Here is a 13,596-nt window from a genome sequence, read left to right on the forward strand (position 1 = left end):
TATGAACTATTCCTTCAAGGGATGGGTACATACCTCTATTTGCTCTGATGGACAGTACCGAGGCATCCTGTTGGGAAGACAGAGAGAGCACTATGAGAAAACGCTCAGACATCTTGTTCTATTTGACTTTTAAATCACAGGACCAGCAGTCTTCATTCTGAGGGGCTAAGGCAGAAACTGACTACCATGACAACATACATTACATTACACTACACTACATACATTTCATACATTTCTTTCTCTCACTCCATACAAAATGTGCTACTACCGCATCCCTACAACTTCAAGGTCACCCAGAAAGCCTCGTTATACCATACGCCGATGCAATGGGGGTAACCTCAGGTCCCTGCAGCAAACATCTTCTGCAAAGACCTCCTTCTCTGTTGGCTTGTGGAATTGTCGATCTGCAGTTAACAAGGCAGACTTCATTTCTGGTCATGCCAACCACCTCTCCTTGGAGCTCCTTGCTCTCACTGAGACATGGATTAAACCGGAAGATAGCGCAACCCCGGCTGCACTCTCCACAAACTACACATTCTCCCACACATCCAGACCATCTGGCCGTGGTGGTGGGACTGGCCTGCTAATTTCCAACACATGGAAATTTAATCCACTGCTGCCTTTAAACAACTTTGCCTCCTTTGAATATCACGCCATCTTGGTGACTACTCCGGTGAAAGCCTATGTGGTCGTCATCTACCGTCCACCAGGACAACTAGGTGACTTCCTACATGAGCTTGACACCCTGCTGTCATCAATTCCTGAGCATGAGTGTCCCATGCTCGTCCTCGGTGACATGAACATCCACTTGGACAGTGCGAGCTCGGCTGACTTCCTGTCTTTGGTTCGCTCGTTCGACCTAAGACAGGTCCCGACTCCACCGACTCACAAGGCTGGCAAAGAGCTTGATCTCATTCTTGCTCGGAGCTGCACCACGGACAACCTAAGGGTCACTCCTCTTCATCTCTCTGACCACTTCTTCATCCACTTCAATGTCCAGCTACCAAAACAACCCCCCACCTCCCCACCCATGGTAACTATCCGCCGCAATCTCCGCAACCTGTCTCCCACCCACTTCTCCTCTGTGCTTTCCTCTTCTCTTCCGCCCCACGGCACTTTCTCCTCTCTGCAGGTTAATGATGCCACTGACTCGCTCTGCTCCACCTTGAGCTCATGTCTGGATAGCCTGTGTCCACTATCCACCAGACCTGCTCGATCAACCCAGTCGCACCCTTGGCTGACTGACACCCTCCGGACAACGCGCACTGACCTCAGAGCAGCCGAGAGGAAATGGCACAAATCCAAAACAATTGAGGATCTTGCAAGCTACCAGACACTGCTGTCCTCCTTCTCTTCCAGCATCACTGCTGCCAAGAAGGCCTTCTTCAACAATAGGCTCAACGGTGCCACAGACACACGTAAGTTATTCGCCACCTTCAAGTCTCCGCTTTACCCTCCACCACCTCCCCCAGCTACTAACCTCACTGCTGACTGCCTTGCCTCCTTTTTTACTAACAAAGTGGCAGCCATCAGCAGCCAATTCACTAAACAACCTACTCACAACCTGTCTTCTCCAGCCCTAGGCTCATCGTTCCCTGGTTTCACCCCCCTCGCTGAAAGTGAGGTATCTAAACTACTAACATGTAGCCATCCTACTACCTGTCCGCTAGATCCGATCCCATCTAACCTCCTTCAAGCCATATCACGACTATCACCCCGGCAATCACACATGATTAATTCTTCCCTAACTTCCGGCACTTTCCCTTCCGCTTTCAAAGCGGCTCGGGTCGCACCACTGCTCAAATAACCCTCACTCGATCCCAATCAAGTAGAAAACAATCACCCGGTCTCTCTCCTCCCATTCCTTTCCAAAACCTTAGAGAGAGCGGTCTCTAGACAGGTTACAGAGTACCTGTCAAGAAACAACCTTCTCGATACACTTCAATCTGGCTTCAAAAGTGGTCACTCCACCGAAACAGCCCTGTTGTCTGTGACAGAGGCCTTAAAAACTGCTAGAGCTGCTGCCAAATCCTCGGTTCTCATTCTGCTAGACTTATCAGCTGCTTTTGACACTGTCAATCACAGCATACTCCTGTCCATACTCTCAGGTGTGGCCATAACGGGCAGTGCACTTTCCTGGTTCGAATCTTACCTTACTGGGCGCTCGTTCAGTGTGACATGGCAAGGCCAGCTGTCTGTGCCTCACAACCTCACCACAGGGGTGCCCCAAGGCTCGGTGCTAGGACCCCTCCTCTTTGCCATATACACCACCTCACTGGGCCTGATCATCCGCTCACATGGCTTTTCATATCACTGCTATGCGGATGATACTCAACTCTATCTGTCCATCCCGCCTGACGACCCCACTGTCTCGACGCGGATCTCGGATTGTCTCGCTGACATATCCACATGGATGAAGGATTATCATCTTCAACTAAATCTGGCGAAAATGGAACTGCTGGTCTTCCCGGCCAAACAAGGTATTTATCACAACATTGATATTAAAATCGACTCTCTATCTCTTGTTCCTACCAAGGCTGCAAGGAATCTTGGTGTCATTATTGATGACCAACTGACATTCTCGGACCATGTTGCTGCCGTCTCCTGGTCCTGCCGCTTCGCACTACTCAACATCAGAAAAGTCAGGCGGTACCTGACCAAATATGCCACTCAACTGCTGGTACAAACCTTGGTGATGTCCCGTCTTGACTACTGCAAAGCCCTCTTAACAGGCTTGCCGGCCTGTGCGGTGAAGCCACTACAGATGATACAGAATGTGGCGGCGCGACTGGTGTTCAACCAGCCAAAGAGGGCACTTGTCACTCCGCTGCTCATCGAGCTCCACTGGTTACCTGTAGCCGCCCGCATCAAGTTCAAGTCTCTTATGCTGGCCTACAGAGTGATTGCTGGGAATGCTCCCGCCTACTTAAATGCTCTTGTAAGAGCACATGTTGCCCCCCGGGTGCTGCGCTCATCAAATGAGCGTCGCCTGGCTCTGCCCGCCATACAGCCACGGCAATCCAGGCTATTCTCATTTGTAGTTCCACGTTGGTGGAACGAGCTGCCAAAAATGACCAGAGCAGGGACCTCCCTCTCTGTCTGTCTTTAAGAAGCACTTGAAGACCCAGCTCTTCAGTGAGTACCTCCTGTCCTAACCTACAATTACTTAGCACTACCTAACAGTATTTATTGTTACACTAATGTTGTTGTTACACTAATCTCTGTCGCAATGTAGCTTGAATGTTATTCTCCCTTGTAAGTCTCTTTGGATAAAAGCGTCTGCTAAATGACTAAATGTGCCTCAGTTTGATTGCAAACAAGAGAGTTTGTGAGTAGGGATGTCAGGCTTCTCCAGTTCTCCATGTACAAATTCTATTCAACAATAGATCAGAATGAATTCACCTTCACCTGGATAAACATCTGATTATCCTTACAGTTGCATATTCAAAATAGATAAATTCAAAGGACTTGTGGGAGCATGGGGAGCCATTTCAGCCCCTAATATCCAGTTTACCTTTTGGACCTTGGGTTGCAGACGGCAGGGGCATGCTGGGAGCTGGTTGAGGGCAGAGGTCATGTCGGGGGTCTCCACAGAGGCCAGAGAACTGCAAAGGGCCTTCAGTGATTGGACCAGACGCTCCACATGCAGTGGCAGTTCAGCCTGTCAGGATGTAGGCGATAAGGAGTAGATTGTTTGTCCAGAAGAATGAGAAAAAAAAAAAAAGAAAAAAAAAGCCTAAGTACTCAATTTAGTATCAACTTGTATGCACATTGGAGACTCCCTGAATCTTTGCCATTTGGATTAAATTTCTTATCGGTAATTGTCCTTCCATATGCTTCCTCTAACCATGACAACCTCTTTAATCATCTTGAACCATATACCTAAATTATCCATGTCTAACCTCACTCTCGCTAACCTGTCATTTAATATAGTTTAGTATTAGCAATGCCTCAATTGTAAGTCAGGTTATAGCCAGTCTGTGCTGAGTAAAGCGTTACTTAACTGTGGACAGTCAAAATTAAATGTAACCAAATAAGCCATTCGAAAAATAATTGTGTGTGTGTGTGTGTGTGTGTGTGTGTGTGTGTGTGTGTGTGCGCGCATTACCTCAGACAAGAGGAAGGACTCTGCTTCATTGTGAAAGGTATCTAGGAGTAGTGTCAGCGCCTCCCTGTTCACGCAAACATGAAAGAGAAAGAGGAAATATAGAATACAGAGAAAATAATAAAAATAGAGAATATTACAGTATAATCTAATCTACTGTATCTATCTATCTATCTATTCTAATTCGAAACGGAATAGATAGATAGCGATAGATAAACTGAATTCGAAATCAATCGAAATGAGCACTTGATTTTGAACTTTGAAAGCATAGGCAGGTCCTGCACGGAGTTGACTGCCGCTCGCTGCATCCCTCAAGGCACACTGAACCCGCCCACCAGTGGATCCAGTAGTGGAGGTGGTGGGGGGGGGGGTTATGCTGTTTAAACACATGTACAAACTAGGGATGTTAAAATGTGCCGACTAAATGACCGACTGTCTCAGTATTCACCATAAACAGTAAAATATTCAATCTTTTTTGTAATGGCCTATTCAAAACTGTTCTCAAAATGTTACTGTTTTCCGAAATAGCCTATTCAAAACATTCAAAATACTATTTAGCAGTGTGCACCTGCACTGCCCCTGCGGTGTATGCTGCGAGGAGTTTCGCTTTCTCACTTTGCGTGCTTGAAAATGGCAACTACACATACGATTTGGAGGGTTTCAGAAAACCCAGCGGTGCAGTGAAAGTGATGAAAGATCCCATGAATCGGAATGAAAAAGCCCGCCACCTTGGCCAGCGCACGTGAGGGCACGGGCACACCACTGCCTCCATCCGGTCAGTTTATAGTCCGTCGAGAGTATATTTACTCATTTATATATTAACATTTATTTACATATTTCTCGCCTTGTTTATTTATTTCAGGATTTATTTCATAGGCATATTTCTTTTTATTTCATGCTACGCCCACATACACCCTATTTGTGCGTACAAGGAAATGAGCTGCGTGCACTGCTGCTGTCTGTGGCTCTCCTGCGCAGGGGGTGCGGACCGAGACAGCAACGGATGACTTTGCTGGACTGTCCTTTGCCCCATCTTGTCCAGCATTATCATGGCATGTGTTTCCACAATGCGCAAGATGGAAATGTTTCTGAATGTGAAACTCACGAGCGGTGCCGAAAAGGTTATCCCTGTAATTTAGCTGGAACTATGTGTGAAAGGAGCTTAACAATGGCATAGCAAGTGAACAGTCAGTTCTTGAGGTTGATGTGTTGGAAGCAGGAGAAATGGACAAGCGTGAGTATTTGAGAAACTTTGACAAGGGCCAAATTGTGATGGCTAGATCAGAGCATCTCCAAAACGGTAGGTCTTGTGGGGTGTTCCCGGTATGCGAGGGTTAGTACCAACCAAAAGTGGTCCAAGGAAGGACAACCTGTGAACCGGCGCAGGATCATGGGCGCCAAGGCTCACTGATGCGCTCGGGGAGCGAAGGCTAGCCCGTATTGTCCAATCCCACAGAAGAGCTAGTGTAGCACAAGTTGCTTAAAAAGTTAATGCTGGCTATGTTAGAAATGTGTCAGACGGTGTATTACAGCTTGCTGCGCATGGGGCTGCATAGCTGGTCGGTGCTCATGCTAACCCCTGTCCACCACTGAAAGCACCTACAATTGGCATGTGAGCATCAGAACTGGACCATGGAGCAATGGAAGATGGTGGCCTGGTCTGATGAATCACTTTTTCTTCTACATCATGTGGATGGCTGGGGTTAAGCCCTGATTATACCTTTACGCGGGTGGGCGCGAGTGCAGTCCGTTAATAGCTGGCATATTGTCCGTTGCAGTATTCTCAGAAACCACGGGTGGTAATAGAGAAGGTAATGTGTGAAGCAGGAAGCAATAAACAAAGAAGATGCTAGACAGCAAGCACACATGTAATTATGCTCCCTCATTGCAAGACACTAAGAAGAAACTGCACATGGATACCAATAAAAAAATTACCTTTTATTTGTAAACCGAACTGAATATTAAGCCTGTTAATGTACAATAAAAATCACAAAACCTGAGTGAACGGTTTGCATATACTATTTTTATCTCTGCGTCAAAAAGTAATTGGTATATTTTGAATTTCACATCTGACTTGTGCTGCGCATCAATGTTTTCCAACATTGGCAGGCGCGCACACACACACACACACACACACACACACACACACACACACACACACACACACACACACACACACACACACACACACACACACACACACACACACACACACACACACACACACACACACACACACACACACACACAGTCTAATATAATTCAAGTTTATAAAAGGCTGTCTAAAATAAAATATATACATGTATTAAAAAAAAATCCCTTTGGTGCTTAAATTCAAAAATTAGACCCATCGTCCCCTTACTTGGTGACTGTCTGCTTGATCGGCCGCTCCTGCAGCAAGATGCCGTGGTTCATGGTGGAAGCCGTTTCATCATCTTCCTCCTGTCAATCAAAAAGTATATTCATAGGTTAAATAAAAAGAAAAAAGATGTATATGCATGTATGCATTATTCACTTAACCATGCTTTGGTTGGTGTGCGTGCGTGCGTGCCACCCTTGAGGCATTCCTTGTTAATAAACACAAGATTTCCATTAAAATGTAATAATCCCATCACTATGAATGCTAAAAAGTAGTCAGTATATAGAAATGTTACACGTATCAAAATTAGAAACAAAATAATGCGTACTCTTCGCATGATGTGACGGTGACCCTAAATATTCTGATAGTACTGAAAATATCCTTGACTATAATTAGGATATTTCACACTCACAGTTGCACCGTTATAGGTAGCTCTGACGATATATGGTATAACACCACACAACTCAGGTATGATGCTGCTTTTATACATCACTTTTGTAATATATTCATCAAAATAAGCATAATGTGTTACAATGGTAATTTAAATCAAATGGTAACAGATTATGCTTATTTTGTCATTTATTGAGCCTTTGATTTCACTAGCTGATAAAGGTGTTTCCTGACTGCAGGAAAGCTAGCTACTTACTACCAGTAAAGCACAGTAATACATCCTAGTGCTGTTATACTGCCTATCAGCACTCATGGATCCCCTTTCCAAACCCTATTTAATTCCTGTGTGAGAGTTGAGTGCATCTGGGTGTATCGTGTTGATAACATATGATGACACTTCATGAATCCTTAGTGGGAAATTCAGAAAAAAAAAAAAAACAGTGCAGTCAACAAATGTACACCTTTGTACACTATCTATCTACACAAAGTTGAGTGTGAGTGTGTGTGTTCTGACCGTGCGAGCCAGCTCTGTGTTGATGGAGGAGCGCTTGGTGAGGAGGAGGCAGATGTCCAAGTCAAACTTCAGACACTGCTGGATGTATTCCAAACCAGCCAGTGTCTGGGAACTGCAACAGCAGAGGAAGACAAAGAACAGAATGGAAGGGACATATGCCTTTTATTACATGATAAACTAAAAAAAAAAAACAAAGACAGCGATCTGGACGACCTGGAAACTGGTATATCGAGGGGTGCTATTATTAGACTTGTGCTACCTCCAAGGAAAACAGAAACGGAAGGAGACTCTTTAAAAACAACAATAAAAACAACAAAAGACAACAACAAAAATCCCTCCAATCAGCGTTTCAGCACCACGGACCCACCTACCAAAAAAGAGGGAAACAAAACTGCCACATCGCATCACCCGGAGGTTCTAACGTCATTAAACTGACTAATCTGGTCATGACATTTTGCACAAATAATTCCAGGCTAAGGAGGTCTTAGAATTTATCCAGGAGCAAGATACCTGGCCACTGTGAGCCTCAGTTGAAACTCTTAGCAACCAACTAGCATTTGTTACAAAGGAAAACAAAGAAATGCAAGAAACAACTCCAGATCTTCAGGTATAAAGTAACACTCTACAGGAGTTCATGATTACACAGTGAAAGACAATCATTGGGTGCACAGGGTGTTATTTTGTTGGGTATAAGGTTGGACAGGGCAAGATTTATTAGACTTATTAAAATAAGTTAAAAGGTGTAAAAAATGTTTCAATAGTAGTCTGCCAACAATCACTAGTGTAACGTTCTGTTTGTATGATGGGGGGGTTCAAGTTCATTGGTGGGTTGTTATAATTTGCATAAGTTCATCTGATTGGAGGGAGGCGTCCGGGATAGTTGATAATTCAAATATTCATTTGTTCATATTTATTTATTTACATATTCATATTTTAAAAACATTTCACTATAAAAATAAATGAATAAAACAAGGACAAGGACTTATATATAATTCTTAGTTATATATAACTTACAATAATTAAGTTATTTTTGTGTAGAACAGGTATAAACATTATTCTTCACGCATAAATAATAAGTCAAATAACTTATTGAAATAAAATCTCAATGTCAGACCAGTGCATGTGTGCCTTGGCTTTGTGAACCTGACTTGACAGAGTGTGCGCTCCTTTTCAGCCAGAGCACCTCCTGGTGAGGGAGGAGCATGGGCCATCTCTTAAAATGGGGAAACATTTGCCATTGGCAGAAGATGGCAACTTTCATAAACTTGACAAAAAAATCATCATCACCAGCAAAACTCTGTTCCCTTCTTTCATACAAAAGAGCAGATCAAAATAACCGGATCGGCTGCGTAGCAGCACGCAGTTAAACAAATAAGAATTAAAAAGACCTCTCGCACAAAAACAGAGAAATGCTGCATGGCTACGCATGGACCCCGCACAGCTGTTGTGGCGTGACCAGTGGAGCTCCAACAGTGGATTTAATAGCAGGGAGCGCTTACGGCACTCCGCGCCACGCCCATACTGTGCGGCAACTAGAGGTTGGGAGATTTCTCGATTTAAAGATGACATGAAAAAAATAAAAAATAACCCGGACCCTCCCATTAATTTCTAATTTACAGATTTTATTGTGATAAAAATAACAGCCTACAGTAAAGTTAATTATCTCAATCGTGTTTGGGAAGCTCAGGTGACAAGTGAGATCGGGTGCTGGACCGGCCATTCAGAAGCTACGCTGCAGGACGTGCTGAGTGACGTCGCTGGGCCGTGTTTCCCTCCACCCCAGATGATGTCCGCAAGTATAAAGAAATGGTGACAACCATCGGAGCCACATCTTCCACTCGCTTAGCAATGAAGTTTAAGGTGCAAAACCGTGAGTTAACAAATCCATACAGGACGCACTGAACGCGCGCACCACTGCTTACACCGTGTCATGGAACATGGACGATTACAAACATCGCTTACCAACTGAGGAGGGCTGTGAAAGAGGCAAAGTGCCGTTACAGGGAAAGAGTGGAGTCTCAGTTCCAGCTGTCTGAAACCGGATACATGCGGCAGGGATTACGGACTATTATGGTCTACAGAGGCAGAGCTACCACCACAGTGAATGCTGACGCTTTCGCATTAGCCCCCTGGTTACCACAACAGAACCGAGTTCCGCTGCCGGAGGTGAGTGCACTCAGCATCTCAGAGCACAATGTGAGGAGGGCTCCAAGACAGGTGAACACCAGGATAGCAGCTGGACCGGACGGCCTTCCTGGACATGTTCTAAAGACCTGTGCATACCTGCTTCCCAGTGTTCCCCATCATATTCAACCTCTCCCTAGCGCAGCCCTGGTGCCCATATCGAAAATTGGGGATGGGGAGAATCGTTGACAGGTGAATTGTAATCGTAAGGCCAGTGAAGATTCACACCTTTGTGTCCATTAGAGATTTTGTGTCAAACAAAGTGGATTTGTATGGCTAAATATGTGGAGTGCCCCAAGGTTCAATTCTAGGACCAATTATTGTTTAATCTCTATATGCTCCCACTTGCACATTTAATAAAGAAACACAAAATAAATTACCATTATTATGAGGATGATTGACAACTGTACATATCCCTATCTCCTGATGACCTACTCCCCATACACTCCCTCACTCAGTGTATTAATGATATTAATGCATGGATGTCACAGAACTTTTTACAACTGAACAAAAATAAAACAGGAATTGTCATATTTGTGGCAAAGGCTCAGAGACAGAAAATTGCAGCTCACCTCAGTTCTCTGCCCCTGGAGAGCAAAAATGAAGCCAGAAATCTGGGTGTAATCAGAGACGGCGATCTAAGTTTTAAGAGCCATATCAATCACATCACAAAATCAGCCTTCTACCATCTAAAAAACATTTTAAAATTAGGAGGCTTCCTGTCAAAAGCAGACTTTAAAATTAATCCATGCATTCATAATGAAAAGATTGGACTTCTGTAATGGCTTATTTACCGGCCTTCCGAAATCAGCTGTGCAGCTGCTACAGTTAATCCAAAATGTGGCTGGACGCGTTCTCACTGGGACTAAAAAGTTTGAAAACATCACGGTTACCAGCGGGGAGCATGCTGTGATCTCGCAAAAAGACGGAAGCGGAAGTGAGTAGTGAGTGGAGATCCAACAAGGCGGCGCCCTGCTACACTAACTAACGCACCGGTGGCTCCACCTCAGACAAAATAACAAAGCGAATTGCAAATAATATTATATATATATATATATATATATATATATATATATATAAAAAAGGGAACAACGCACGAAACCAAAGTGGAGGACCTCGAGGAGTATATCGATTTTTTTTTAAATGCATACGTGATGGAAGACGACCAGGACCGCATTAATCCCGGGGAAAGGAAGAAGACCGACTCAGCAACGGAAACAGACGATCTCATACCGGGTGGCGTAGAGGTTAGTGTCTTGGATGAGATTAACAAGAAACTGGACATGCTCGGTCCACTTCTCCGAGACATGACCGAGATCAAAGCCAGTCTTGATTTCCTGCACCTCACAGTTGTTGAGATGCAAAAAGACAACGCGGATCTAAAAACCTCGCGAAGCGTCTCACGGTGGAGATGGAAGTTGTAAAAAAAATGAAAATAAAATAATGAAAGGGACTATCTTGGATATTCAATCCAGAAGTATGCGGGACAACCTCATATTTCCTGGGATCCCAGAGAACAACACCGAGTCCCCAGAAAATATGGTGAAAGACTTTCTCTGTACCGCCCTGAAACTCCCGACGGAGAACGTGAAGCAGATCACCTTTCACCGAGTTCATCGACTGGGACACCGTCCCCGCTCCATCATCGCTATATTTGAACACTTCAAGCACAAGGAGCTGGTTAAAAGCAAAGGACGGGAGCTGAAAGGAACAGCGCTGGGCATGAACGATCAATTCCCTCGGGAGATCAACGACCGACAGAACGTGCTGTATCCTGTTCTGAAGGAGAACTGGCAGAAGGGTGAACGCGTATCGATGGTTGTTGATAAACTATATATAGATAGTCTGTTATACCGAAACTCCTCCACCACACCCTGGTTATTCTGATTATAATGCATGTATTCTTGTAATTCCGGTTAATTTATACTGCAAGATGTAGGAATAGGCATGCCATCTTTGTCAGGATTTAAAATATCGCTCACTCTCATCCCACATCCTAATTCCCGCTCCATACTTCCCTCATCATCTCACCTCCCTAATCCCTCTCTCCTTACTTCTCCTATCACTCTCACTCTATAATGTCTTTCACTTTATGTATGTCTAATCCGGTAATGTTCTGTGTTTAGCTTTGTCTACTTGTCATTTGTTTGTGGAGTTGTCTCCCTACAAACTTCCTACAATACTAGCAGTGAAAGGAATATAAAGGAGGAAACCCCAGACTTATCTATGAGAAAGCATGGGAACGGTAGTAGAGCTATTGCCTTGGACCCCCTAACTAGCCTCAATGACACCCATTAAGTTTGTAAGTTGGAATGTGAGAGGCTTGGGCTCACCTGCTAAACCTAGCAAAATTCTAACTCACCTCACCAAGATGAACCCCAGCTTCTGTCTACTGCAAAAAACCCACCTCATTGCATCTGAGCACCTCAAACAAATCCAAAAAATAATAATAATAATAATAATAATAGGCTATCGATATTGACCAATAAAGGTATCCCATATCAAAATAAACCCACAATATCAGACCCAGAAGGGCGTTTCATAATGATTGATGGGATTTTAGGTAACATCAAATAAACCATCGTTAATATTTATGGCCCCAATGAGGATGACCCAAATTTCTTTCACAATATATTTTCAAAACTTTTAGAATTCTCTGAATCAATTATCATATTGGGAGGAGACTTCAACACAGTACTGGATCCAAATTTAGACCGTTCTCAAACCAGAAATATTCCTAAATCCTGGCGTTCATCGGACACCATTAAACAATATATGAGTGATCTTGCTCTTGGGGATTGTTGGCGATCAAATAAACCACATTCTAGAGAATACACATATTATTCACCACCCCACCAAAGTTTCTCTAGAATCAACCATTTCTTGACAAGTAATTCCGCACTGTCCAAAATCACTAATCCAGAAATCCACTCTATTGTAATTTCCGATCACGGGTCGATAAGTTTCAACCTGATAAATGAAACAAACCGGAACCCTCCCGGCAGGTGGCGGTTTAACACCTCACTTTTGACAGATAAAGAATTTAACCATTTCTTTTCAAGAGAATGGACTTCCTTCATTGAACTGAATGACTCCCCAGAAATATCACCATCCTTACTTTGGGAAACAGCTAAGGCAGTACTAAGAGGTAGTATTATTTCATTCTCTACTCACAAGAAAAAGACAAGGATAAGAATGCCAAAATATACTCCAACAGCAACAAAAGAAGTTGCACTCCCAACAAGCCCACTCATCTTCTGAGCAAACCCGAAAGGAGATCAGGACAATTACATCTCAACTTGATACTATCATCCATCAACAGACACAATTCCTTACACAACGAACAAGAGCAAATTATTTTGAATTCAATGACAAATCAAGTAAATTTCTTGCCAATCAATTGAAATGTGATAGAGAAAAATCACATATTACAGCCATCAAAGATTCACAGGGTAGAATAACATGCTCTCTGCAAGACATCAATAACATATTTAGAGACTTTTATAATAACCTATATCACTCGGATAATGAATCGAATATATCAAACATTCACTCATTCCTTGATGATATTGACCTTCCTAAACTTTCGACGGAGCAGGCTAAACCTTAGATCAACCACTTCTCTTGAAGGACTCAGGAAAGCCCCTCTTCTCTATGCCCAACAATAAATCACCTGGATCAGATGGCTATCCAGTGGAATTTTATAAACACTTCTGGCCACTTATCTCCCCGTTATTCATCAGAGTGGTTACAGAGGTCAAGTCAACCTCCACCAGGCCTCCGCACATGAATACTGCTCTCATTTCAGTTTTGCTCAAACCCAAAAAGGACCCAACCCTCACCTCCAGTTACAGACCCATAAGCCTTATTAATTGAGACCTTAAGATTATAAGTAAAACACTAAGCAACAGAATTGAAAAATTAATTCCATTTATAATCCACCCAGATCAAACAGGCTTTGTCAAAGGCAGAGACTCATCCAGCAATATGCATTGTTTATTCAGTCTGATGAACATATTTAAAAGGAACAACTTTAATACCATT

At 43.6% G+C, this 13,596-nt stretch overlaps 1 protein-coding gene across 1 annotated transcript in view; it reads right to left on the minus strand.

Moving 5' to 3' along the window:
* pik3c2b (phosphatidylinositol-4-phosphate 3-kinase, catalytic subunit type 2 beta) overlaps positions 1-13,596 on the minus strand; it is a 107,845-nt gene that overhangs the window by 65,967 nt on the left and 28,282 nt on the right. The window contains exons 6-10 of the mRNA XM_080000177.1: positions 7,369-7,480; positions 6,468-6,547; positions 4,109-4,172; positions 3,515-3,661; positions 34-67 (exon numbers count right to left, since the gene is read on the minus strand). Coding sequence (XP_079856303.1) covers positions 34-67; positions 3,515-3,661; positions 4,109-4,172; positions 6,468-6,547; positions 7,369-7,480 — 437 coding nt within the window. The remainder of the gene's footprint in view (positions 1-33; positions 68-3,514; positions 3,662-4,108; positions 4,173-6,467; positions 6,548-7,368; positions 7,481-13,596) is intronic.

This window comes from Zeus faber, assembly GCF_960531495.2.
Source record: "Zeus faber genome assembly, chromosome: 5".
Classification (NCBI taxonomy): domain Eukaryota; kingdom Metazoa; phylum Chordata; class Actinopteri; order Zeiformes; family Zeidae; genus Zeus; species Zeus faber.